Below are 27,703 nucleotides of genomic sequence, written 5' to 3'. Positions count from 1 at the left end.
ATCTGGCCCTCGCCTTTGTGCTTGCCTTGACTGGCCGGCCAGAGTGGAGTCGCAAGAGCGGGACCTATGCTCCAGGTTGGAAGTGTAAAATGTCATAACGCCGGGGGTCCGCTTTTGCAAAGTCTGTTTGTATTGTGTTATCGCATTAAGTGCTATCTGTGTTTTCTTTGTTTTATTTATTGTTTCCTCTTTGAAGCATGGTCTTTTGATCTATTACTGTTATTTAATTTATTGATTAATAATTATAATATAAAACTCCTACCTCTGAACATCTGATCTACAAATCAATGTAAATAAGCCTGACAGTAATTTATTCCCGTTTTTTGGAAGTTTGAGTTCACAACCTTCACAGGCAAGGCTCAGTGTTTGCAGGAGTGCTTTAAAAGTAGATTGTAGCTTTATTTACGTTCATAACATACGCGTATTGTAATAACTAAGATGCCTACGTAAATACAAACTATCTGTATCGTATTTTTAATATGTTAATTTTTTTTTCGTTTTTTTTATTTATCCTAGTGATACTCAAAATTTGCTGTTACAGTAGTACAGTACAGCAGCATGTATCGCACATTTATCGATATCGATAAACAGTAGGTACGTCAGTAGTGGCAAGCCCTAGCGTTGTTTTTTTTGTGTTGGCAATATTGACATGTATTTGGTGTGTTAGCACAATGTACGTTCCTAATTCGGTTTAAGGCTTGTTCGAGAGTGCCGACTCTTAAAACGTAGTGATTTAATACTCTGCGGTCTGTCTGTCAACTTCTGCTAAACCATCATCATATCATGTGCTTGTTATAAAATACATACGGAGGTTTTTTTTACGTTTTATCTTATAATTAAGATGAGTTGGGGTTGCTAAAAATAATTATAATTGGTCTTTGTCAGTGATTTCTAATAATTTCAATGCCATTATCCGTACGGCAACGAACTATTCTCAATAAAAATGGCGCTAAAAGAACCACTAGTTTTAAAGGAAAGCGATCATCAAAAGTCAGTGAGGGGTATGTTTTCAACGTATAATTGCATTATTATGCTTGGCGGCAATATAATTATATATTCTATTATAATATATGTACTATTATCAGCTGGCTCAACTGCACATTGCTGGAAAGAGCTGGAAGTAGCCGCTCAAGATCGTGACAAATGGAGGATTCTTCTGCGAGCCCTATGTCTCTAATGAGGGATAACAGGAATGCATCATCATCATCATCGTAATCAGCGTTATTAATGTTACAATAAGTATATTAGGGCAAACTTGTTTGCCGGACAGGCTCTACCTGGAGACAACTAGGTAAAAAAAATCTGACAACTCAAATGTATGGCAGCTCTTGCCCTTTTGTAACTGTCTATCACATTGTTACATAAACTTGATGTTAACACTCCAAGCTCAGTGTACCTCATTGTGTTTCTAAGTTTGGTTTTTGTTTATGGTTTTACAGAGATGTACTAGTTGCAAATGCTCCCTCAGATCTAAGAAGTATTGCATATCCTGGAGGTGCTGTGGTTTTAGTATTGTTACTCTCAGCTCGTTTACTCTCATCATATTATGGCCATATAGCGGACTGTGATGAAACTTACAATTATTGGGAACCTTTGCATTATCTTGGTAAGTGATTTTATGTTACATATATTTTAGGTATTATATTAAAACTGTATCAAATTCATTAATTCATGCCTTATTATCATTTGAGTAATATTTAGCGAACTTATTGTTTTTACCCTAACATTGGCCACATAAACCCCATTATGAATACCTATTGCATATCATTCAAAATCAGGGTTGCCACAGCAGGTTGTATGTATTACTTAAAGAGGAATATAATTTTATCTTGTTTTGTAATGAACTGCAATATTGGTTATGGGGTTTGTTTATTGTGCAAAGATAGGTGTGTAATAAAATTCTACATTATTTTATTTACAGTTTATGGAAATGGATTACAGACATGGGAATACAGTCCAGCCTTTGCTATCAGATCATATATGCCATTGTGGTTATTTGCAGTACCTGCAAAAATACTAGCTGTATTTATGAGTCCTGTAAAAATATTTTATGTGTTACGAGCAATACTTGCTAGCTTCAGTGCCATTGCAGAGCTGATGTTTTACAAGTGAGTACCGGTACTCTTGATACTATCCTATTTATCATTTCTATATAACTAGTAGTGAGCGAAAGACAGATACTATTAGTGTGACTTATGAACCTGTTGTACCAGCAGCACTGGTTACCTGGAAGAGATATACAAATACATTACAAGAACTAGATATTTATATTGTATAATGTTTACTATCAGTGTTGCCAACTTGGATTTTGATAAAATGCTAGACTAAAGCCTAGAATATGCCAAATATGCTTTAAAATTTTTAGAAATAGGCATGCTATAGAAAATGCTTAAAGTCACCTGAAATTAGGCACTTCTATTGAGGAAACACACAGTAGAAAGCGACTCAAAAATCAATTTTTGTATGGAACATTAATCCTTCATGCCTATACAACTTAAGACGACATAGGTTCAGTTCAGAGTACAGTAAAATGTAGTTTACGTAAAATCTTCAAATCCGTGTTGCTAAAAATACAAACTTTATTTTTAATTTTTTTAATTTTTTTATGTTATTCTGTATAGCTACAAGGGACTGGAAACACTATTTAAATATAATGCCTGAACAGACAATGGTGTGGTATGTTGCAGAGCGATATGCCACGAGTACGGTGTGCATGTGGGGCGGGTGTGGCTGGGCCTCACGCTGCCGGCGGCGGGCTGCTTCGCCAGCTGCGCCGCCATGCTGCCGTCGGCGTGGAGCTCCGCGCTCACGGCGGCCGCGCTCGCGTGCTGGTGGCGGCGGCGGTACCCTGCCGCAGTCATGTTCACGGCTGCCACTTCCTTACTAAGTGAGTGCTACTGAATTAAATAAAAGTCTATAGGAATAATACTAAGTCGCTGGTCGCACTCCTCACATAGCTTCATCCTATACTTCTTTTATATTAGAAAGAACTACGGAGTACCATGCGTGAAGTTCTATATTGGGTACTATAAGTAAAATTATGAAATAACTTGGGAGAATTCATGATGCTACTTTAGATTATACGAGTATCGTTATTATACCGCGTACCTAGTACGTGGAATAAATATCCTCATGCCTACTTCTGAGAAGTTTTTGTAATGCAATGCGAATTACAATATGCTATAACTATAACTATAACGTGTTCTGACTGTTCTGCACTGCTAGCACTGCCATTAAAGGGCCATATGTACTGTAAAACGTATGATACACGTGCGAATAGGTAATTTGCAACTCATGTCGATTTAAACACTCCCTTCGGTCATGTTTAATTTATAGCCTCTCGCATCGAATTTGCTCTTTTTCACACTAAAATATACTCAAAACTTTGTCTAAATTTTAATCCGCATACGTTATGGAAGATAATGCATCATCCTTAGGTACCTACATTATTTGTTGTGACCTGATTTTCTCTACGCTTCTCTGACTGAATTACGAGTTATTACTGATAATGATCGTATACGTAGCCTTACCTACCGATATAATGTCTATAGTAATATTCATACAAGTTCGTAAGGCAAAATCGAACATTAAATTTATTTGTATTTAAAACCTCCATCACTACAACTTTTTAGTTTGTCCGATCAGTATCAAAAATAGTGTAGGTATGTTACAATTGTGGCGTTTAGGTAAGTATACTTATTCATTGTAAATCTTTTCAACAGGTTGGCCCTTTACAGCTTTAATTGGAGTGCCCATTGCCATAGATATGATTTTCATGAAACAACAATATGTAGCCTTCTTCAAGTGGTCGGTCATATCGCTCGTCACAATTTTGTTACCTATGATAATTGTGGACTCTTGGCATTACGGGCGGCTAGTAATAGCGCCGTGGAATATAGTAGCTTACAATATATTTACCGAACATGGGCCGGATTTATATGGAGTCGAGCCTTGGACCTACTATTTTGTTAACGGATTTCTTAATTTCAATGTTGTATGGGTGAGTAAATTGAATAAAAATGTTACACTTAATACACACATAACTATCTTAGTTATAGTTAGTTAGTCTTAGTTAATATTATTTAAGAACTTATATTGCAAGGGAGAAAAATATTCGAAAGGATTATGAGTGAACTATTCTATGACTTTTCTCTTTCCGCACAGACTATCTCAGGGCCAAACAGAATCTAGTTGTATTTGAGAATGTTGCTTCAAATATTAGCCTTGTTTTATATTCCAGATACTAAAATTACAGTTCTAATAGCCACTTTACTACACAATGTGCCCAATCCAACTGTCATTTTGTCGAAAATCAGGCAGATCAAGCAATCGAACTGTCAGTTTAATGTTTGAGATAAAAAACGAGAGTTAAGTCCTAGTCATTTTAGAGCCCATTCATAATATTTTGAATAATCATTTCAGATATTAGCTTTATCGAGCCCTCTGCTGTTGTTGGCGTGCACCGCAATCTCGGCTCGCTCGACTGCCCGGGCCCCGTTCTGCTCCCCTTACTGGCTGGGGCTGATGCCGCTCGCGCTGTGGCTGATAGTATTCATGCTACAGCCACATAAAGAGGAAAGGTTGGTAATTCCATTTGGGAAACATTTTATTCATTCGTTTGTTTAACCCTTTACCAGGCTAATGAATATATATTTCCCACATCGGCATTTCAAAGTTGTGTTCTATTTTCGATGAGTAAGACTGACATTCGATTGTCATTTTTGAAATGTTAGCCTGGTAAAGGGTTAACAATGTTAACATATGCACCGCTAACCTACGGTCGTGGGGCTATATTTACGAATAACATGGGTTTCCCGGTACGGTATGTTGGCATAAGTTCGGAGCTGGGCTTACAGCGGATAATTCAGTTATCTACTTATTTATAAAACTAAGCGTTATATTCGTTTGAAAGCTACACATTGTAAAGTGATTATGCGATTTCATTTACAAACCAGAGGCTAACGAGGACGAACAATCGATCCATCTAGGTTTTATTGTTAGCAAGTTTCGCTTTTGAGAAAAATTCAATATTTACACCAATGTGTTTGTGAAGTCCCCAATCCGCAATGTGCTAACGTGGCTGCCTACGTTGCCACGTGCATTAGGATGTAAGTATACCTATATTAAGTATGGTCGTATCGTGATACTCGTGATAATGATAACAATAATTGTTTACTTACATGATAAGTCATTAATAAGTCTAATTTCGCGAAGTTTCGAATGAATGCCTGCAGAATTTATATATAATATATAAAAAAAATTTGGGCAAACTATTCTTGTACAAACGTGTATCACGATTTACTTTCAGATTTTTGTACCCAGTTTACAACATGATCGTGCTAGCCGGAGCTATCGGTGTGGATTGTTTGCAAAAGATGACATTTGCGGTTGGCACTGAACTGTTCAGATGGCGGAAAATGAGGGAAAAACGTCACTACCTCGTGTACACCGGTGCGCTCATGGCAATATCTGTTTCCGTAGCCGGGCTTGTCAGTGAGTAATGTTTTCTTTGTTTTTGTACATTTTTAATTTTACAATTTACAATTAATACAAAATAATAAGGAGGCACAAACATATTTCAACTCTGATGGCCTACACTATCTTTTAACATGATTCTGTTCTCAATATTTAGGCCAATATAAAAGAAGGTGCGTAATAATACGGCTTTTTTTTTACAGATTTCTATCAACAAAGTATTTATGTACCTATGTCTATGCCTGTTTGGGTTACTAAGGTTAAAGTGTTTTTAGGGTTCCATACCTCAAAAGGAAAAGGCGAAATCCTTATAGGATCACTGTTGTGTCTGTCTATCTGTCCGTCCTTCTATCACAACCGATTTGTTACGAAACGAATGGACGGACCGAGTTGAAATTCGGTACACATTTATGTAAGTCGATGTTCCCTCCCCCTTATATTCGAAACTACTGGGCCTAAAATATGAAAAAAAAAACATAAAATATAGGTCTACACCTGTAAATCACAGGAAAACCTATATTAAGGCCAAGCATGAATAACATTGATATCACGACAAAAAATAAATGCATGTACTATTAAATTCCGAGCCCGGGTCACACTTGACGGGGTATTTATGTACATTGCTATCGTAATCAAAATGGCGCTCATTTTTTTATTGTACCTGGAACCATTATACAAAAAAAAAAGATTGTGTTCAGCTATTTCCGTGCGCCCATTTTATTTGTTGGTGTTATACAGGGTGGATTTTCTTTTTGGGTTAGTCAGGGCAGCTACCAGATCTCGTTTTTTTTTAATAGGTTACACATTTTGGTCGATACGGTGACCAGCGACTGCTTATTGTGTGAAGAGATTGGTGTCGTGGCCGAAAGGGCCACGTCACCAGCAAGGACGAAAGGGAAAGGAAATTTACAGAATAAGGATAGCAAAGAATAGAGAAGAGAAATAGGATAGAGAAAAGCAAATAATAGAGAGAGAAGTTAACTCGTAGCATCAATAACGCTATTACAGAATGTTATGAGGTAGTTGCAGGAATTAAATACTAATTATAGTATATTTCACTTCTGCACGGTCTGTTATTTTCCCAATGGGGGCGGCGAGAGTAGAATCCCACATGTCTGCGCAGATTAGGTCAGATCTCGTGCTGCTGCGCGAAAACGGTCTTAGAAGGCCTTCCCTTGATTTCAAATTAATGAAGATTGGCGTACAGATTTTGGAAAAAAAAACGGATTGCGAGTAAAAGGTCATTTTCACAAACTGTTTTTCTGGCTACTAAAGCCACAAATAGAGGAAAACTTTTTCCATACAATTTGTATGAAGGTGCAAACTCTTATTATTTACATGTTATTTTTTATGCTAATCAATTCCATTCCTATCCAGTAGATATCAATAGTTTCCTAGGGGGCAAGTTAAGGTAACGTACTAAAAAGCCACGAATTAAACAATACCACCTAGTTTTTCCATAGGTACATTTACTACGGAGAAAACGTTTTTAAGAAATTAGGGGTTCTAAATAGTAGCCGTCTCGTTGAACACAAACACAAAGTTCAGCCTTTTTTTCACTTCCTTCGTTGTTGCGGCTAACAGAGGATGAATGCCAGTCAAAATGGTATGAATCGCATTTTGTAATTCTTCGACATTAGCGAATTTTTGTGGCGTGTACACTGCGTTTTTAAGATAAGGCTGCCAGGTGGCCATTGCATGGGTACGTGTGTCCTTATCCACTGAGTGTCGAATTCGTGGTTTAAATTCATTGGAGTATTGCGGCTGTTGTGTGGAGAGAAGTGCTCCATCTTGTTGAAAGAAAATTCTTCTTCGAAGAGCAAGCGGCTTTTGCTCCGATTGATATTCAAGACTGGAAATATGACAGTTATAAATTTCGGATTTACTGGGTGACTCAAAAATACGTTGACGTTTTTTATAATTATCTTATGTAAGGTTCCAAAATTGTTATCACGTTTATGTTCACTTTAGTTCCATGCATATGCAATTTATTTAAAATATAAAACTCATTTATTAATATTGTCTAAACGACTTGACAATTGAGAACACATTTAATATCAGCGTTGGCTGAATAGGTTCGAAAATTGGCGGGTCGTTGCCCATTGGCGGGAAACTTGAAAATTAAAAAAAATAAAATGAAAAAAGATGTGGAATAGAAAAACAAAAGGAGATCGATCGCTTGGAGATTGGGAAGAGGGAACATACAATGGATTGATAAAAAGGGTTTATGATTGTAACTGATAGTAAATATATGTGTTTGCTGCATTTGTTGGTGTTTCACTGATTGAATCTTACACTTATTAATTACTTACGTAACTAGTACAAAGTTTAAATTAAAACTACAGTCTTTTTATGCAACAAAAATTAATTGTCTTCAAAATAGCCTCCTTCCGCTTTGATACACAAACGCAAACGTTTGTTAAAATTTTCAACGAAATGCCCCAGATCCTCCAAGGATATTTAGTCCCATTCTTTGGTAAGTGTTGCTTTTAGAGCGTTTACACTTTTGTGTTTAGTACCACATTCCCTTGTCTCTTAAGATTGACCACAAACTATAATCCATTGGATTTAGATCAGGCGAGTATGGTATCTACTCTTTTGAAGTCATAAATCTGGGAAAATTAGCAGTAGTACATAGATGAAACAATGATAGAAGCAACAATGAGCAACTCTTTCGAAGTCAATATACCTCGATTGATGTGCTTTTATTTTAGGCAAATTAGCATCAAGCTTTCCATCGTTGTTGTTCTATATCTATATACAAATAAGGACTGTTCAGTTTACTAAGCGGACACTCTTACACCTCTTTTAATCGGCGAATTTAAAATCAATTGACGTACAGCTCATAACAATATAATTAACAATCCCTTATTTATCAATTGCTACATATTTATTCCCATAATAGTCAAATATTTTTCCCGAAGGACCGAACAAATTTGGAACATAGCAAGTTAGTTCTGCAATAAGGATGCACAGGCTAGTATTCACTGCGAAAAATCGTAAATATGTACAAATTTTCCAAGTTAAACGTGAATAAAATTATTAAAACATTTGCAGAGCATCATATGCTTGAAGATTTTACAAAATCCCGGCACAGAAGCGGCCCGGCCAATCCAGAAACAAAAGTATTGTCATGCGGCTGTTAAAATCAATAAATTACTTATCGGTTCGCGAAATTCCTAAGACAGCAGGCGTTAGAGTAGGCACAGATTAAAATATAAGAAGTATGTACAATAAATGGACCCATAGAAAGAAAAAAATGGACAAAAGAATTACAGAGCAGCGAAAGCAATCGAAAAAAAGAAGCGTCAAACTGTACTACATTTTACATTAAGATAAATTTCGTAGCATTTTAATGGACAACGGAAAATGCGTAAAATGTTGCTGTAGTACGTTACCAATGGCCCTGATGCTACCATGCCGTTGTAGAAGATCATATATTCGACGAGGAGAGTAACATCAAAATTGACCAATTCATGAAGAAAGTCCTTGTCTGGCAGGCAATTGGTTCCTGTGGCCTTAAAAAGTTTGTTCTATTTTGCGACATGAACTTTGGTTGCGACATTTACAGAAAATAATGCATCTAATAACGAGTACTTTCCGTCTATCAGACGCATAATGTCACCTCTTCATTTCGGCCTGATTTGGCAAGTGCCCACTATGCTGGTCAGAAAGTAAAGCTACTGAATTTGAAAAACATTGATTTCGTTCAAAAACAAGTCAACTCATCTAATTGCCCGGAGCTCCACTCCATCGAGTGGCACTTGACCAATGTGAAGATGCACTTAAAAAAGGGTAGATGAGAAGCTAAAACATTGAAAGAATTCAAACGAATGTTGTTTACAACTTGTCAAAAAGTGTCAAAAATTTATGTGCAGGCACTTGAACGGCGCAACCGTGTAAAAGTACGAAAATCTTACCGATGTTATTATATTATACTATATTTACATTAAAATGTTTTGCGTTGGTTTCCGTTTTTATTATATTTATCTAAATAAAGCGATTCCAGAATTAGAAAAATGTAATTTATACTTTTTTGTGTGTCCGCTTAATAAAATGAACAGTCCTTAGGTAGACGCCTTAAAATACTCGTTATTTTTATATTTTGAATGTTGTTACTGTTATCTCTTTATACAGTTTTATGGTCCTTAAACGTAACAGGACTGATGGTAGAAGTAGAAAAATGTGAATACAATTTCACTTTTTCTTTATAGTAAATGCATGCAAAAATAATTCTTTGATTTGTGGCTTTTTAGGGTTCCGTACCCAAAAGGTAAAATGGGACCCTATTACTAAGACTTCGCTGTCCGTCCGTTTGTCCGTCTGTCTGTCACCAGGCTGTATCTCACGAACCGTGCTAGCTAGACAGTTGAAATTTTCATAGATGATGTATTTCTGTTGCCGCTATAACAACACATACTAAAAACAGAATAAAATAAAGATTAAAATGGGGCTCCCATACAACAAACGTGAATTTTGACCAAAGTTAAGCAACGTCGGGCGTGATCAGTACTTGGATGGGTGACCGTTTTCTTTTTGCATTTTTTTCCGTTTTTTTTTTCACTATGGTACGGAACCCTTCGTGCGCGAGTCCGACTCGCACTTGCCCGGTTTTTAGTACCTACAGTCACCATCTAATATATTATAATACCTGAAAAAGTGGTCAAATAGTTCGTTACGCCATATTAATAATATTTAGTAGGTACGGTGTGACGAACTATTTGGCCACTTTGACTGCTACGATATGTTTGACGCTGACAGGAACGGAATCGATTGGCATACAAAATAGCATTTGAATAATTTGATTTTCATACAAAATATATTGGATCTATAAAAAAGCCAATTTAGAACATTGTTGATATATAAGTCGGTAAATTTGTTGACATTTATCTATAGTTTTGTAGGTTTTATTATGTTTGTTTATTTATTTCTTTGTTTTTATCAATAAAGTCCCCTATTCTAAACGTGCCAGAGATGGGGTCCAATTTCTGGATTTCTCATTCTGCTCAATTGACCATACTCCGTTTTATACAGAATTGTTTATGGCCAAATTATTAATTTCACATTTTCCGTATTTTCCAAATTCTATATTTTTACAATTAGGGATTATACCAAATACAAATTTTACACATTTGTGTTTTTTCTAATTCGATCTTATTCATATTCTGAATTTTTCACTTTATTAAATTTCCATAATGTCATTTTGTACAATATGCGTGTTTATTACATGATACGTATTTTGTATAGTAATGAAGTGATGGTACAGCATCACGATCAAAACACTTAATATTTTTTTCCTTTAATGGACGTGGGTCCAGTAATGGGCCCCTATAATGGGCATTGCTCTATCAGTATAAAATATGGAAATAGGGAATTAGTATTGGCAAAAAAATAATAATTTTTGGTATAAGCTTAAAAGCTTAAATCGCTGAATGTATTTTTCTTTCCACAGCCAACTAATACCCATCGAGACAATAGCAAGAATTTACTGACAACTTAAAAACAAATATGTATAAAGTGGTAAATAGGTATAGGTTTCTTACTTTGTCTGCGATTTAACTCATGTAACAAGCTTTGCATGCGATTAATGTATGCAAAGCATATTACATGAGTTAAATTTGGATATTGTTGTGCGAGTTATTTACAGTGGTGTATCGGTAGCGTCAACTAATCCAGCCGAGGGCGAAGTCGCATCTGCGAGGCCCCTTTACTGTGCCCGAAGGGCCCTCGTGCGAGGCCCCCCTTGGGGCGTGAGACCGTGGACGACGGCCCACTTCGCCCACGCCTAGCTATGCCACTGGTCTATTACCAGCTTTCACCATGTAAGATCCAGCATCGGTTATAAAGAACAGTAATTTGTCTAAGTTCTCATTATATTGACTGCCCCAAAGATCTTTATTAAGGGTTTCGTTTACCAGTCTTGTAGTTGTTAACTAATTTGTTTTCTCTAGACCTAATAAATTACTTCCTTACTAAAGTATCTGACACAAGTGTCAGCTTAATCAATTAAGCTTGAATATTTTTATGTTGAGTTTCTTCGCGCTGCAGCTCGTTGAGATTGGTTTCGCTTTGTCGCTCCATGTATGCAAGTTGAGTTCTATTTCGGCCCGTGCGTACGATGATAGTTGTTTTCTTTTAACATTGCATTTTATTTTTTCGCAGTCGGCACCGGGCTACGAACACGTCAAGTCTTAAAATGTTTTTGTTTTTTGGGGGCCACCGTAATATACATAGTATTACTCTCCCAAAGGGACAGTACCACGGTTAAGCGATAACCACCCCTTTCCGACGTTTCGACTATCTTAAAAGGCTAATTCACATAATTTATACCGCCACAGATGTAAACGACCGTGGTCACTCGATTTCTCATCGCAAAATATTATTGAACTCCAATCAAAATGTCGGTTCTGTCGGCCAAAATTCTATCGTGTAACTTAATGAGCTTCCGTTAAAGCAATTTCATAGTTCTTGTTTACAAGAAACACGACAATTGTCATGAAATTCCGACACTCTTCCGACGACTTCGACGACTAGACAACAACGTTTTTTCTCAACCATCATGTATTATGTGCAACAATAGAGAACCTCTTACTGCTCTATTGTACTGTTCCACTGTAATCATCATCATCATATCAGCTTTTAATCGCCCACTGCTGAACATATTGGCCTCTCTTCTAGTACGCTACTTGTCCCTGTCCTCAGCTAATCTCATCCAGAAGTGACCCGCTATCTTCCGAATATCGTTCATCTAACAGACGCCAGGCGCTCCTTTTCAATGTCATATTCTTATAAGTAGTAATTTCTTTTAATTTTTTTTTATTATTGGATAGGTTATTTTGATACGTCTCGAGAGGAGATGGTTGGTCTGGTTATTATTATCAAATAGCTAGCTAAACACGCTGCTTTCTATCGATATTTCGAATTGGTTTAAATTTCTTAAGGTCCTCTGCACAGTTCTTCGAGTGGTCTGGCAAGACTTTGCTATCTGAAGTTGAAGTCCTTTTTTCATTGTTTTATGTCTTCACAACATCGTCATATTGATTGACCACTCATTACGAATCAATTGTTAAGAGTGACCAATTACTATCTAGTAGCCAATAACTATAGCTATAGGGTGACTGCCCTAATATTCAATTTATAATTAATGATAAGATACTTAATTTATAATTAACATCCTCGTTTCCAATATTTGACTTTGGTACTCACGACTTAGGAATGCTTAGATGTACAGTGGAACCTGGATAATTGCAATCTCAAGGGACCTGCCAGTTTTTGTCAATTAACCAGGTTTTTCATTTAAGCAGGTCGTGTCAATTAACGAGGTCCGAAAAATCGTTGTGTCAATTATAGAGGTTTTCATTAATAGAGGTTGCGTTCTGACAAATTTCTTTTATGGAGGTGCAGTGCAAATAACCCTTTAAAGTAGAATTACACGCTTACGTTCTGGGTTTCTGGTATATATGTATATTGCTTCTGTCTATACTTGTACTTTTACACTACTTACATTAATTACTACTTTATTTTCTTATCATTTGGATTTAAAAAAAATCCCTTGAATTGTAGAAGAAAGTTTTATTAGAACGTAAAAAGCATACTTTGTTTTTTATTGATCAAAACTATTTCACCTACTACAGGCTATGCGATACCCCATAAATAAATTGAATTCTGGATGGAGATATAAATAAAATGATCATTGCTATTAAAATATTGTTTCTGCTGTCTACAACTACATTATTTCAATTACAGAGGTAATAAGTAAGACTCGTTTCAATAATAGAGGTAAAAACAAGAGCAAAAATAACGGATTTTTTTAGCACAGTGTCAATTATAGAGGTCTTAAGTTGCGATGTGGTCAATTACAGAGGCAAAATTACGAAAAGCACTAAAAATCTAAATTGCAATTATAGAGGTTCCAAAATTTCAATTATAGAGGCCTTTTGGTCTCAAGGGACCGGGACCGGACTTTTGGTTGCAATTATTGAGGTTTTCCATTTATCCAGGTGCCAATTAACCAGGTTTCACTGTATTAGGTTGTTGTGACCTTATTAGAAATGAATTTTCGCTATTTATCGGAGTTGGGTGGCTGGTTGTGAGCATTATTGTATTGGATATTTTTGTTTATTTGATTATTTATGTCTCTTGCTTGTTGTAGACTCTTCTCTATGGCCCTCGTTTTAGCGATATTAAATTAGCTCCAGAATCAGCTAATAAAGTTGCAGATTTGCGTTGGAAAGAATGACCTATCGCGTAAAGCTGTCGCTGTTTGGTAAATTGAGGAAGGTAGGGATTTCCTTAGGAAACTGACATTTTGTGTCTCCCTAATTAGTTATTACATTATAACGTATGATGGTAGGAAATCCTCGAAGCACCTAACCATTTTTTACAATCAAAATCAACAATTTAACTTTCGTGGTTGTGAAGTTCCTTTTCTCAATTCCGGAACTGATTTTCGATATTGGGTCCCAATTGCGGAAATCCGGAACTGGTTCCGGAATTAAGATTTATCAAATTTTTGTACCGTCTTTTCACCTCTTAGGTATTTAAGCACCTTATTACTATGGTCACTTTCATCCACTTATATGACCCGGCCGGTATTTATATAAGAAAACTGCGGTTGCTAGCAAACCATTCGATGCCTAGTAGGTTTAATCACCTGTGCTTGCTGTGTTCCACCGTTAGGGCGATATTCGTTTGAACGCCTTGCAGGTAGCAGCCTGCTACGAGGGTTGCACTGAAAAATTCGGGAATAGAACAAATGGACTAAAGTACTGAGTTGAGACTACTTTTCCTGTTTTTCAAAGTATTCTCTTAGCATAATGACGCATTTTCCATACATCCAAACCAAGTATAAAATTAGTTATTCCATTCCAAAGTAGTAGTCTCCAAAATGGCGTTTTTGAAGGTATCGACTGTTTCTTCCGGCGACTGGAATGATTGACCGCGTGACTTTTCTAAAATTTTTGGGAATGTATAAAAATCATTAGGACTTAGGCCGGGGCTGTATAGCGGATGGTCCATATCTTCAATGTTATTATGCGTTAAATACTCCTTTGTTTGATGATTTCAGGCGGGCAAACCGGTGTATACCGATCTACATTAACTGCCCAGCGATCCTGAAGTGCAACAGTCACAATATGACCGGACTTCGACATAAAAATAGCCACGATCTTTTTCGCCGTGCTTCAAGAGCGAACAACCTGGGTTGGCTTCAGCTCGTTTTCATATTACCCAAACACGTGACTGGTTTTTATTTTCAGGTTCGTGTTCATGTATCTACGTTGCATCACCCAATACGATATTAAAGACTGCGTTAAGTTCCATTGTTGAACTTTCTCGATTTTTTGGCCACCAAAATGACCCAAGCCGTCTTTGGTTCTTCGGAAAGTAAGTGCGGGATCCAACGGGAAAATATTTTTCATACGCAAAGTTCTGTTTGCAAGGTTGTTTGGATTTCACTCATTAGAATACCCAAACATGACTGAATTTGACGATATGGGACATGTCGAACTATCTCAATCAGGTACCGCACTGCGTCGACGTATTCTTGAGTGATCGCAGATTTTGACCGACCTTCACGCAGATCATCACTAAAATTCACACGACCAAGTTGAAATTCGCAAAACCAGCGAGAAATAGTCGTCTTTGATGTACTTTCCTCCCCAAATACAGAAGTCATCAGATCTAAGCTTTAGTTTTGCGATAAACCACTTTAGAAATAGTAAAATTTTGTCACTCTTAAATTTTCCTGCGTTCCATTTTGTCAACGGCCACTCCGCTTTGAAAAAAAAAAGAAAAAAAAAGTGCAGTTTATTTTATCAAACTGCCAGTTGAGTTGAGTTAACAGACCTCTATGATTATAACAAGATGAATTTAAATCATAATTGTATATTTAAATATGCAATTCCCGAAACTTTCAGTGCAAGCTTCGTATCTCTGTAAAGGGCATTTATTCGTGTTTATCATCAATATTTTGCTTTTTACTTATGATTGTTTTCTGTATTTAAGTATTCATCTGTTATCTTTATTCAATCCAATTCATTATATTATCTATAGTGCCACAACGCAAGCCTTATTGAGATTTTTGTAAGTTCCAAATCGGTTAATTAAATTAATTAATTCGTCAGCGCTTCGGTACGGCTTAGTCAGAAAAGAACGGATCATGATAAGTTCCAGTTGTAATAAAGTGTACAATAATAACTATGACAGCTCATGTGGCCCCTCTGGTGTTGCCTATGAACAACGGGAATCGTTTACCCTACCATTAGGCGGCTCGTTTGCCTCCCATATAAATTTAGACGTAATGCTGTTAGAAAATTGAATCTTGTACCTTTAAACGAGCATTTTAAATTTAAATAAATTTATTTAGGTATATATTTCGGGCTTCTTGGAAACGGCTCTAACGATATTGATGAAATTTGCGAGTTTTAGGGGGCGAAAAATCGATCTATCTTGGTCTTATCTCTGGGAAAACGCGCATTTTTTGAGTTTTATATATTATGTTATCAGAGCAAAGCTCGGTCTCCCAGGTATTCTTGTACATACTAACACCCTTATAATACCAACCAATCTACGCATGTGTGTATGATACTTAACTTCGTTTTAGTATGTCACTGCTCATTTATCCCCTCTCTTTGGTATCGACTTTGCCGATGGTCGGTCGGACGTGTGCGCTCTCTATTTAGTACGCCCGTCGCACAGGCTTTAGGTTAGTTTTCGCTCATGTCGTCTCGGATATGGGGGAATATGTTATCGATGCATTCAGTGTAATACCCTGAATAAGAGGGCCGATCCGAAAAAAATTAGTTAAAAAAAAAAGTAAAGGAATATAATAATACTTTATTTACAACTTTTCAAAGTATTCCCCTGCTACATTTTAATGCACTTATGCTTCATCCGACGTCGAAAATCGTCGTCCACGTAATGATATTTTTTTACCGTGGGGAACAGAAAAAAATCATACGGAGCCAGTTCAGGGCTAATATGAGGGTCTGGTAGCAGTTGCACTCCTGACTTGTTCAAAAAAGCCATAGTTCTGGCAGCCGTATAAGCAGGAGCATATCTTGATGAAAAATGATGCCCCGCGTTCCGCTACTTGGACGACTGACATTCAGCTCCTGGAAGGCCTGTGGCAAGTAAACTTCGCTGTACCATTGGCTGGTAACTGTTTTCTGATCTTCAAGTGGAATTACGGCTACAGGCCCACTACGTCGAAAAAAAAACAGCAATCATTTTTTTGTTGACGCTTCGGCCGCGAACTACTTTAGTGGGTAAATCATCTTCTTCAAAGACCCATTCTGTTTATTGCTGTTTTGTAAATGGGTTGTAGTTGTATATCCAAGATTCGTCGGATATCACAATGTAGGTCACTGGTTGTGAATTGCCTCCTACGAATTTATTGAGCATAAATTTGCACCAATCGACATTTTTTTTCTCCTGTGTGACAGAATGTGGTATCCATCGAGACGCAACCTTCCGAACTTGAAGGTGATCATGTAAAATGGTAGAAACTGCCAGGGATCCAATCTTTAGTTCGTTCTGTATCTCTCGCTGGGTAATGTTTCGAGATTCCTGGATTAGCCACTGCACCCTGATGACGTTTTCTGGAGTGACTGCCGTTGCCGGTCGCCCCGGTCTAGGATCATCTTTGACGTCGCTCCGCCCACGCTTAAATTCACGGAACCAGTAACTGATAGTGGCAAGAGAAGGGGATAATGCCCCAAAAGCGGTTTAATTTTCATGGGAATCCTTGTATGTGAACCATCGTTTATAATCGTAATATATCATAGCACGAAATGCTTCCCGCGTTACCTCCATTGTTGCGATTAAAATAAAATTTGCCTTTAAGCTACAATAAAATTAAATGAATAGGATTAATAAATCGCTGTTGACTATTTTCGGATCAGCCCTCGTACAAATATATGAGATGACAACCGCGAATGTGGTGGGGGTAGTTTCTGTGATGTCATAAAATCGGCAGTACAAACTTTGTTTTTACTTCTTTTAAATATATCATGAAAGGGCTTTATAAGTAGATTACAAATATATTATAACTGTAACATTTTCAATAAATCTATAAATTTCATAATCGACAGTTGACTTTCAAGTGCTCTAAATTGAAAATGGCTAAATGGATTAGTCCAAAATACATACCATTGTTGTTTATTTGGTTGTTTGTACCTGTAGACACCTGGTAGACCGACAGGCAAGACGAAATACCTACTTACTATTAATGACAATTATGTATACTTATGAACTAATTAACTTAAAACTTTGACAGGTGTTTCGCGGATAATGGCGCTTTTCAATAACTACAACGCACCGATGAACATTTTGCATCACCTGCCGGTCACGAATGACACAGGCCTTTACCAAAACAAGTATGTTTGTTTTGGTAAAGACTGGTACCGATCGCCATCCAGTTTTCACCTGCCTACCGAGTACCGGATTCGTTTTGTAGCCAGCGAATTCAATGGACAGCTACCGGCACCTTACGCTTCATCACCTAATGGTATTATTTTTTCTACTCACTATCGATCATTGGCCTTGATCAGTGGCCTTTCGTATACAGGGCATGATCGAGCTGCCTTATGATTACATTTGATGATCAAATATATTCTGGAGAATTCTTATACTTATTTTGCGGGTCCAGTCAGCATCAATAGTAACGGATGAAACTACGAACCAAAAGTATCTGCCATCCTGGAATTTTGGAAGTAGTGCTTCAATGCGCTTTAAAAAGAACTGCCACGGTTTAATTGTTCATCTACAGAGACATCCTTTTTTGTTAAGCTGTTAGAGGAAGGTAGATTAGAGATAACGCGTCTGCACAGACTCTACCTATGAAACAGTTGAAAGATTCCCTCCAGCCAGTGTTATGAACAAATATGTCATGTTGCCACACGTATGCCACAAAAATTGAATTCACCTGTTTTATTTCCAGCCACCCGTCTTGTTCAACCACATTTCAACGATTTGAATAAAGGTGACAACCGCACGTACCTCATGCCTTCGGAATGCCACTATTTGGTTGATACGGACATTGGACAGCCTAGTGCTATGCAGCCAGCGTACCACCGTAACTCCACGTCCTGGGAAATCGTTGCAAGCCTTCCTATATTGGATGCTGAGAGATCCCATACAATTTTTAGGGCATTCTATGTTCCGTTTTTATCGAATAAACACAACGTTTACTCGTCATTATACTTGTTAAAAAATAAGAATATTGACAGTTGAACTAGTCATGATATTTAAGTTAGTTTTAGTTATGGGTACCTACTAAGCCTTAACAAGTGAAACTGGTTATTTTGACCAGTCATTACTTTTTTAAATTATGTTTCTTCTCTGCTAAAAGGATAAATGTAACAAATAATATATCAATTGTATATTATACACGGTGTAACATGAGTAAACCGAATAATTTTAACAGCGTATTCCTGATCATATTTAGAGACAAAAATGTCCTATAAACTTTTTTGTAAGTCGCCTAGTTTCAGGGATATTATTCATTAAAAAAAAACAAGTTTTTATTGTTACACAGTGTTAAAGGCTATTTTGATGGTGATGTTGCTGCTATGGGACGTAGTCTAAATATCCTTATTGATAGATGTCAAAAAGTGACAAGTAACACTTTGCAAAAAGTAGGTTCTACGAAAAAATATGTAAAAATCAATTTTAAGTGACAAGTTTACCAATAACATTTATTTTTTATGTACAAATACATTCAAAAAATTGAAAAAACAATACAAAAACATATTTTTTTTGGCGGAATTTACCTAAACTCGTATTACATTTTTTACTTCTTTTTACCTCAGAAATGCGTGGTTAAAATTATACGGTTTCCTCATGTTACACCGTGTATATCTGCTGTCATTGTTGTAATTCTAAAGCTACTTCTTTTCTTACTTTTAAGCTCAAAAATGGGGCCCTATTACAAATACTCCGCTGTCCGTCTGTCTGTCACCAGGCCCCTGTTTCACCAACGTGACAGGTGCGACGAATTGTAAAATCACTGTTGCTGACGTCACAGGCATCCATGGGCTACGGTTACCGCTTACCATCGGGCGGGCCGTATTCCTGTTTGCCACCATCATTGTATTATTAAAAAAAAACTTTATGATATGGGAAAAGAACAGATATTTCCTTGCTAAGTTTATGACAATTGTCACAAGAAACACTACAATTGTCACGAAATTCCGACATATAACTCATTACCTGTCAAGAATTACCTACAATTCTTCTAAATCTTTGACAAATTGTCAGAAACTTCGCAGGAGAAATATCTGTTTTTTTCCGATATAATAAAGTTTTTTTAAATAATACAATGATGGTGGCAAACAGGAATACGGCCCGCCCGATGGAAAGTGGTAATCGTAGCCCATGGATGCCTGTGACGTCAGCAACAGTGATTTTACAATTTGTCGCACCTGTCACCGATGTGAAATTGGGGCCAGGCTGTAACTCATGAACCGTGATAGCTAAACAGATGATGTATTTCTGTTGCCGCTATAACAACAAATACTAATATAAACAAAATAAAATAAATATTACGGTGGGGCTTCCATACAACATTATTGTCGGTTTTTTGCGCAATGGTACAGTCGAGGTCAAAAATACCTTTACAGTTGAATGTTACAAAAATACCTCTACATTTAAATACGTTTACACATTGCATGTCAAAAACATGCTTACAACTCATATGACAGATTCTGCTTTTCAGTTAATGCTCCAAATTTCAGTTTATAATCTGTCTTCCATAAAAACATTTACAAAAATTGTGTCATAACAGATTTACATTGCATATTACAGAATAAGATTTACTGCCAATGTGCCGTAAATACGTTTACATTTTCAGTGTCATTAGAAACTTTACGATCAAACTTACTTTTCGATTACATACACCTATTATTACATAAATATCTTTATCTACACACATATCATAAACTGTCTATGATGCCTTCAAAATTCGTGAATAATGGCCCACATTACGATAAACTATTTTGTTACAGCAAATTTCTTATCTGTGAAAATGTGGTAATAACTTCATTACTATATCAAAATCGATTTGGTAATGCATTTCAAATATCGAACATCTCTGAAAAAAAAGCAATTTGATTTGACCCCTATTCTAATATCAGTTGAGATGACGTTTTATTCGAAATCAAATGACAATTGCATAGAGTCTGTGCGGAAAGAGAAGAGTCGTGGGATTTGAGGGCGCGCCAGTGCAATTTTATGGTTTTTGCTATGCTGACAACACTAGTCACGTGATTATAGTACGACACTAAAGGTCATGATACTTGAATCCCTTTTGTTCCGGTTTTTTACCACGGCTTACTAAACGGAGCCTGGTGGTGGTGTCGGCTCGTCAACTCAATCCTCTGATTTAGCGCAGGCACTAGTTTTCTTTTTAAAACACACTTGTTTTTATGTCTCAGATACTAAAAAGTGACTGCGATTGACAAAACTGCTAAAACTAGTTAAGAATCTGCCCAATACAACTGTAATTTTAGTACCAAACAAGATAGAGTCTCATTTATGTACTGCCTAATCTGTGCATTCCAACAGTTATTTAAACCGGGTAGATCGGGTAGAAATTGGGCAATAGAACTGTAATTTTATCTGGGATATATTTCACCCATTGTAAACTTGACTTGTAATGTATGTGTACATTATTAATAATAAATATGAATATGAATAAAAATAGTGCATAAGTAGGTAGGCCTTATTGGGATATGTCCGGTTCTCCCATCTCACGACATTACGCCGTCAATCACGATACGAAAAGTCACTGCTAAATATGAAATATAATTTCGTAACTAACATAACCTACAAATAAAGAAATATTTTATTAGAAAAAGTTTTATTCAGAACCTAGTAAACGAACTTACAAATAAAGAAATATTTTATTAGAAAAAGTTTCATTCTTTGTAATCGAAGTCTGAATTAAAATATTCAATGTCACTTATGTTTGAGTTCGCTTCAAAACAACCAGGGACACTCATAGAACTATCTTCATCTGAACTGGATGTGCTTGAATCCGGCACGTAGATTACGAATTCTTGCATATCACCTACTTAGCGGTCTTTTATTCGAGATACCGTAGGTACTTTTACACAATCCTGAAAAAGAAATTACATATAAATATGCATAAAATGGCAAGTATCAAGACTATTTGTCAGTTATTTTAAAGATCATGAATGACCTGCATATTTATGAAAATTAATATATTTTGAATGAATATACTTACCGATTATGTACCGGAGACAAGTTACTTAGGGGGCTTATTAAATAGGTAATTATTTAATATTAAATACAACATCAATACCCGCGAATAGCGGAAACACGTTCCGCGACTTTTTGTAAGTCGATAGTCGGCTTTTAGCCGTTTTCTTCCCGCTGACAAAACCGAACAATGTTAAATATAATTTTCCTTGTGGTTTTATGTACGGTTTAATCGTGTTTTGAAAATATTTTATACATAAAACTTGCGGTTTTTGTTAATAAAAATATACATTGACAGAAGTTTGTTTACTTTTTACAAGACAGGTGTCAAAGGTTTGATTGCCATATAAAATTTAAAATGTTAGTTCCCGTTTCTGCCACGACTCTTCTCTTTCCGCACAGACTCTACAATATTGACAAATCTCGCATGTAAGTTGGTATCGGACGATATGGTAATCGACCCCGACTCTAGTTTGTCTCTGAATTAAAAAAAAACTACGGTTGCGTGACGTGCGTGAAAAAAGTTTTCATTTGCCGCCATTTGACGACTGACGTACAGTTTATCTTTTAATTAGTTTATAAGTAAAAAATAATCTGTTTTGTTGTTTTTAAAGGAACTATAACAAATGTTTCGTGTAAAATGAGCGATAAAGATATTTCGGAGACGCCATCTCATATCCGCGAGTTCCGCCAGAGAGCAAAGTCGGCTGTAATATGAAGTTGGTGAATATATCATAGAAAGTTTATAATATGTGTGTAGATAAAGCAGTGTATGTAACTGTACATAATTAGGCATTAAAACACTCGTGTGATACTATTATGAAACTCATTTCATTCGTTTCATAAACCCACACTCGTATTTTAATGCCTTTCATTATGTAGCAGTCACATAAACTACTATAACAGATTTGATTAGCCCGTTCTTAATTTTAATCTATATATATAAATGCAAGTGTCCTGACTGACTGACTGATTCATCAACGCAGAGCCGAAACTATAAAAGCCAGAAAGTTGAAATTTGCACACCATAAAGTTTTGCATTTATAAAGTGTACAAGAGATAAGAAGCGATTTTGAGAAATTCAACCCCTAAGGGGGTTAAAAAGGGGATGAAAGTTTGTATGGGGTTAAAGTTTTCTTTTAAGCTAGGAATTTGAAACTTCGTAAAAAGATATATTATTAAAATACAAGAAAACTAATTTCAGCGTTTTCGAAAATTCATCCCCTAAGGTGGTGAAAAAGGGGTTGAAAGTTTGTATAGATATCAAAATTTTTTTCGAGTGGTGGAGTTGTATCTTTGTATTTAGGGATATCATTAGAAGACAGGAAAAGTAATTTCAGCGTTTTGTAAACTTCATCCCCTAACAGGGTTAAAAAGGGGTTGAAAATTTTAATCCATTACAAATGCGTTGAAACTTCTTAGAAAGGCATAATAGCCGATTACAAAAAAAAGTTATTGCAACGTTTTTGGAAATTCAACCCCTAAGGGGGTTAAAGTTCGTCTTCGGGTGCAAATTTTATTTTAAGCTAGGAACTTGAAACTTTGTAAAAAAGTATTAAATTTAAATACAAGAAAACTAATTTCAGCGTTTTAGAAAATTCATCCCCCAAGGTGGTGAAAAGGGGGTTGAAAGTTTGTATGGATATCAACAATTTTTTCGATCGCGGGACTTGAATCTTTGTATTTGGGGATATCATTAGAAGACAATAAAAGTAATTTCAGCGTTTTGTAAAATTTATCCCCTAACAGGGTTAAATAGGGGATGAAGGTTTGTATGGGGTTTAATGTTTTCTTTTGATCTAGGAATTTGAAACTTCGTCAAAAGATATATTATTAAAATACAAGAAAACTGTTTTCAGCGTTTTTGAAAATTCATCCCCTAAGGTGGTGAAAAAGGGGTTGAAAGTTTGTATGGATATCAATATTTTTTTTGATTTTGTATCTTTGTTTTTGGAGATATTATTAAATTATTAAAAGACAGGAAAAGTAATTTCAGCGTTTTGTAAAATTCATCCCCTAACAGGGTTAAAAAGGGGTTGAATGTTTGAATCCATTACAAATGCTTTGAAACTTCTTAGAAAGGCGTAATAGATTATTACAAAAAAAAGTAATTGCAACGTTTTTGAAAATTCTACCCCTAAGGGGGTTAAAAGAGGGATGAAAGTTCGTCTTGGGGTGCAAATTTTATTTTAAGCTAGGAACTTGTTGAAACTTTGCAAAAAGGTATTAAATTAAATTACAAGAAAACTCATTTCAGCGTTTTTGAAAAATCATCCCCTAACGTGGTGCAAAAGAAGTTGAAAGTTTGTATGAATATCAAACATTTTTTTTCAAGCTTTCAAGTTAGGAATTTCAAACTTGGTAAAAGGGCATTAACATTATATTAAAACTTTGTATTATAAAGTTTGCATCGATGAAAATTATAGGTACACAAGATGTAAAATGTTCAAGAGTCCACGTGGACGAAGTCGCGGGCAACAGCTAGTAATGACATGAAATCGTCATGAATCCCAATTTTGCCTTTACAAATAGACTTCAATAAAGGTCTAATTCATTGAAATGTTTTCACACCAGCTACATGAATAAGGGTCTTTTCTTTTCTGATAGGCAGGATCAAAGTGCCACTTTTCCTCGGTACTTTACTTCGGTGATGTGGCGTATGAGCGACTGCCTTTGAGCCTTACAGCGTCGAAAATATTAGAAAAGCTTGACTTTATATCAAGACAATGGCGGCGAAAAGGTTAACTTCTCAAGTGAAACCATAAAACTGCATTAAACCAAAAATAATATATTCTTCTTATACCTAACATACTACAAAATACAGGTGGTTTTGCTATTCATTAGACTTAATATAATTATACATACTCCAATATTTTGTATAACCGCCTTCCGCATCTATCACATCCTGTAGCCGCCGTCCCATCGATTGCACTAATTTTTGACAATAGTCCACTCCTCGATAATGCTCCCACAGTTCGTGGCTTCGTGCACGTGTTGTTTCAAATTGTGTATCCTCGTGCCGCCCAATGTGCAATACATTGTACAAAGTGAAACTCAGCATAACTGCCTAGACTTTAGAAATTAAATTCAGAGCTAAACGCCCAGTGTGCAATACGCTGTACATAAAAGTTAATCAGATGTCAGTTTAAAATTTTCGCGCAAAATTGGAATTTATCTAGAGGTCGTGAATGGTCGGTTCAGTGGCGACCATTTTGACAGCTGACGTTTGACAGATAATCATAGATAGTGTTGTACTTCCGCAATTATTCAAACCAAAGAATATAATACTCACTAGGAGAAGAACGGTAACTCCATACAAAAAAATGTCCCCAACCGTTTATACGTTTATACTACTGGCGCCCTCGATGTGTACCAATGGAACTAAAGTTAACAACCGGTTTAGCCTGGCGGGTATTGGTATTATAGGTATATAGTAATTATGTTGATAAACATATTTGTTATCTTCATATCACGAAATATATGAAAGATGCAAATATTACCCCTTGTTTGTGGTATTATCTATTGATTTAAATAAAATGCATATTTATGTTTATAACATTGTATTATGTTTTACATATAGAAATATACACTGAAAATTAAACCCTGACAACTTAATAAAAATAGACATTAATAAAGCGCATTCACAAAGTTTTCAGTATTATACAAATAACATTAGGCATGCCTACCTATTACACTTTACACACAGATACACTACACTTTACACACGGTATTTTACACAGATTTCTAACTTGTATTCATACATTTCTTCACGGTTAATTAATACGCTTTCCAGATGCGTTATGACTCGGTTCCTTCTGAACCCACTAAAGCTGTATAAATTTCACTCTGGCGGCTTCAACAGCCGTTGCTCCGCATTTAGCACATTTTCTATGTGCAATTGTGCATTGCTGTAATCTATGTAGGTACAGACTTACAGTCTTAAGTGGTTGTACCGCTACGTTGTATTTATTATTTAAAGATTTAATAAATAAAATGTTCGTTATGAACTTTAACCACAGCAGTTGGACAGAGTCATTGACAAATATATTTTTTTATCATGGTGGGTAGACGTACCTACCCTCCATATATTTTATGAACATTGATAAAGACATTTTGGAAGCAAATATTGATTATGAAACTTAATCGCGTGTAATTAAGTTTTAAGCGTTTTAAGTCCCGTTTTATGATTAATTATGTATAAAATTCGTGATAATTTAAATCAGAGTTGGGAGCAATGTTGCTGTAGAAAAATGGTTTTATTTTTATTAATCGCAACTTTTTCTCAGAGGCCAACGCACACATAGAAGCTTCAGGCGCACACATGCGCAATTATTTGGGGACATAACTTTCTTAGGAAGTGAACAGGCCTTGATTCAAACACTCGCGACACATGGGTATATAATCTTGATTTATTAAACGAATCTTGACTTTTTTCGTTTAGAGAGTGAAATAAAAATTATCCTAAATGTTTGTTTTATTGAAATATACTGTAATTTTTTTACAAAGGCACAAATAAATATATTTTTTTCTTAATTGTAAGATTATGTTCATCATATTGCACACTGGGCGCTACTGTTATAAAAATACATAATATAACCTACAACTGAAGGTTCTTTTTTGATAGTTTATTTTTAGGTCTGCATAATTATTTACTTGTTGAATACGCGATGGAAGACTTTTTGCCATCAGATAATAAAATTCGTGATCCTGAATACCAACTTTCTGATGATGAACCAAATATTTACAGTCTTAGTGAAAAAGTTTCGAAGAAAGTGATACTGAAATACACCAAACATACAATAACTTATATATTAATAAGAAGGATATTAAATTTTATGTTAAGGAAGTTTATTAACTATTTTTCAGACCGTGTTATAAAGCATTTCAGTGTCAAATATGAATGTTAACATACATGAAAAAGTGGCCCTAACCTAAAAAAATAATCTAATTACTATTTTTGATTTACGTTGCTTATTATATAACTATTTAAGACGAATATTAATAGTCAGAGGCTACGTTATCGCGATTACGTGCCTTAAAGTTGATTTAAAAAAGTATATTATATTACTTATAACATCAATCAAAAACCCAATGTGCATTTAAATGAACAAAAGATACAATGGTAGAATTCAGTTTACTGTATTCATTTTTATTCACATATACCCAGAAAAAAATATAAAAAACCCTGTTCGGGTTTTTTGTAAAAAAAAAATTATTTGAAGTGCGTGGGCAGTTACGACTTCACAATATTATGGCTCATATATTGCACACTGGGCGTTTAGCTGATCTTGCATTTTTTTTCTTGGGCGGCACGAGGTTAAACTTATTATCTCTGATGCATCCCAGTTTTGAACCATGATGGTCCACATATTTTCAATCAGGTTCATATCTGGTGACTTAGGGGACAATCTTATCAATTCTAAATTTTCTTGATCATCAATCCATGTCTGGACGAGATTTGAATTATGCACTGAGGAATTGTCTTGTACCAAATATATGGTTACATCCTCACCAAATGAACTTTTAACTGTGGGCAATAACACATCTCTAAGAATTTCGATATAATTTGCTGAATTCAAGCGAGTCGATATTTCGATCAGTTCTCCTGGTCCTGAAGATGATATCCAGCCCCAAAAACCTAAAGATAAGCGGCCACTTCTCCTGTTCGCCCAAATGTTTTCTTCGTTATACCTCGTGTTTTGCAGTCGATACAATGTAACACGTCCATCTTGATTTGTTGTAAAAGTCTTTTCGTCAAGGAAAACAGCTTTTTCAAAGTCAAAATGTCATATACAGCCTTGGCCAAAAGTATTGAGCACTCATGCGTTTTTCATATATGTACTTATAAGTCATAATTTAAAAGCTACATTTATATTTTCTACTATAGAAAGTTGCATATCTTTCGGAATAATTAGTGATATTTATTGATGTTAATGGAAATTAAGCAGAAAAAATACTATTAAGTACAGCGGTTTCGCACTACGTCCGATCCAAACCCGTGAAAATA

At 35.8% G+C, this 27,703-nt stretch overlaps 1 protein-coding gene across 1 annotated transcript; it reads left to right on the top strand.

Moving 5' to 3' along the window:
- The first annotated feature begins 765 nt into the window (after positions 1–765).
- Positions 766–19,443, top strand: LOC134678196 (alpha-1,2-mannosyltransferase ALG9). Its single transcript, XM_063536658.1, has 9 exons — positions 766–1,001; positions 1,440–1,606; positions 1,922–2,108; positions 2,688–2,887; positions 3,723–4,000; positions 4,423–4,580; positions 5,309–5,493; positions 17,753–17,983; positions 18,416–19,443. Exons 1-9 carry the CDS (start codon positions 904–906, stop codon positions 18,706–18,708), a joined length of 1,797 nt encoding a protein of 598 aa, XP_063392728.1. The 5' UTR covers positions 766–903; the 3' UTR covers positions 18,709–19,443.
- Positions 19,444–27,703: the final 8,260 nt, after the last annotated feature.

The sequence above is a fragment of the Cydia fagiglandana genome, chromosome Z (genome assembly GCF_963556715.1).
Source record: "Cydia fagiglandana chromosome Z, ilCydFagi1.1, whole genome shotgun sequence".
Taxonomy (NCBI): Eukaryota; Metazoa; Arthropoda; class Insecta; order Lepidoptera; family Tortricidae; genus Cydia; species Cydia fagiglandana.
The sequence above is the reverse complement of the archived record's forward strand: the minus strand, read 5'-3'. Positions and strand labels throughout refer to the sequence as shown.

Excerpts from the sequence above, each read along its gene's own strand:
- LOC134678196 (XM_063536658.1), top strand. The coding sequence starts at position 904 with ATGCCATTATCCGTACGGCAACGAACTATTCTCAATAAAAATGGCGCT. Across the intron at positions 2,888-3,722 it reads GGCTGCCACTTCCTTACTAA|GTTGGCCCTTTACAGCTTTA; the intron begins GTGAGTGCTACT and ends TCTTTTCAACAG. Across the intron at positions 5,494-17,752 it reads TTCCGTAGCCGGGCTTGTCA|GTGTTTCGCGGATAATGGCG; the intron begins GTGAGTAATGTT and ends AAACTTTGACAG.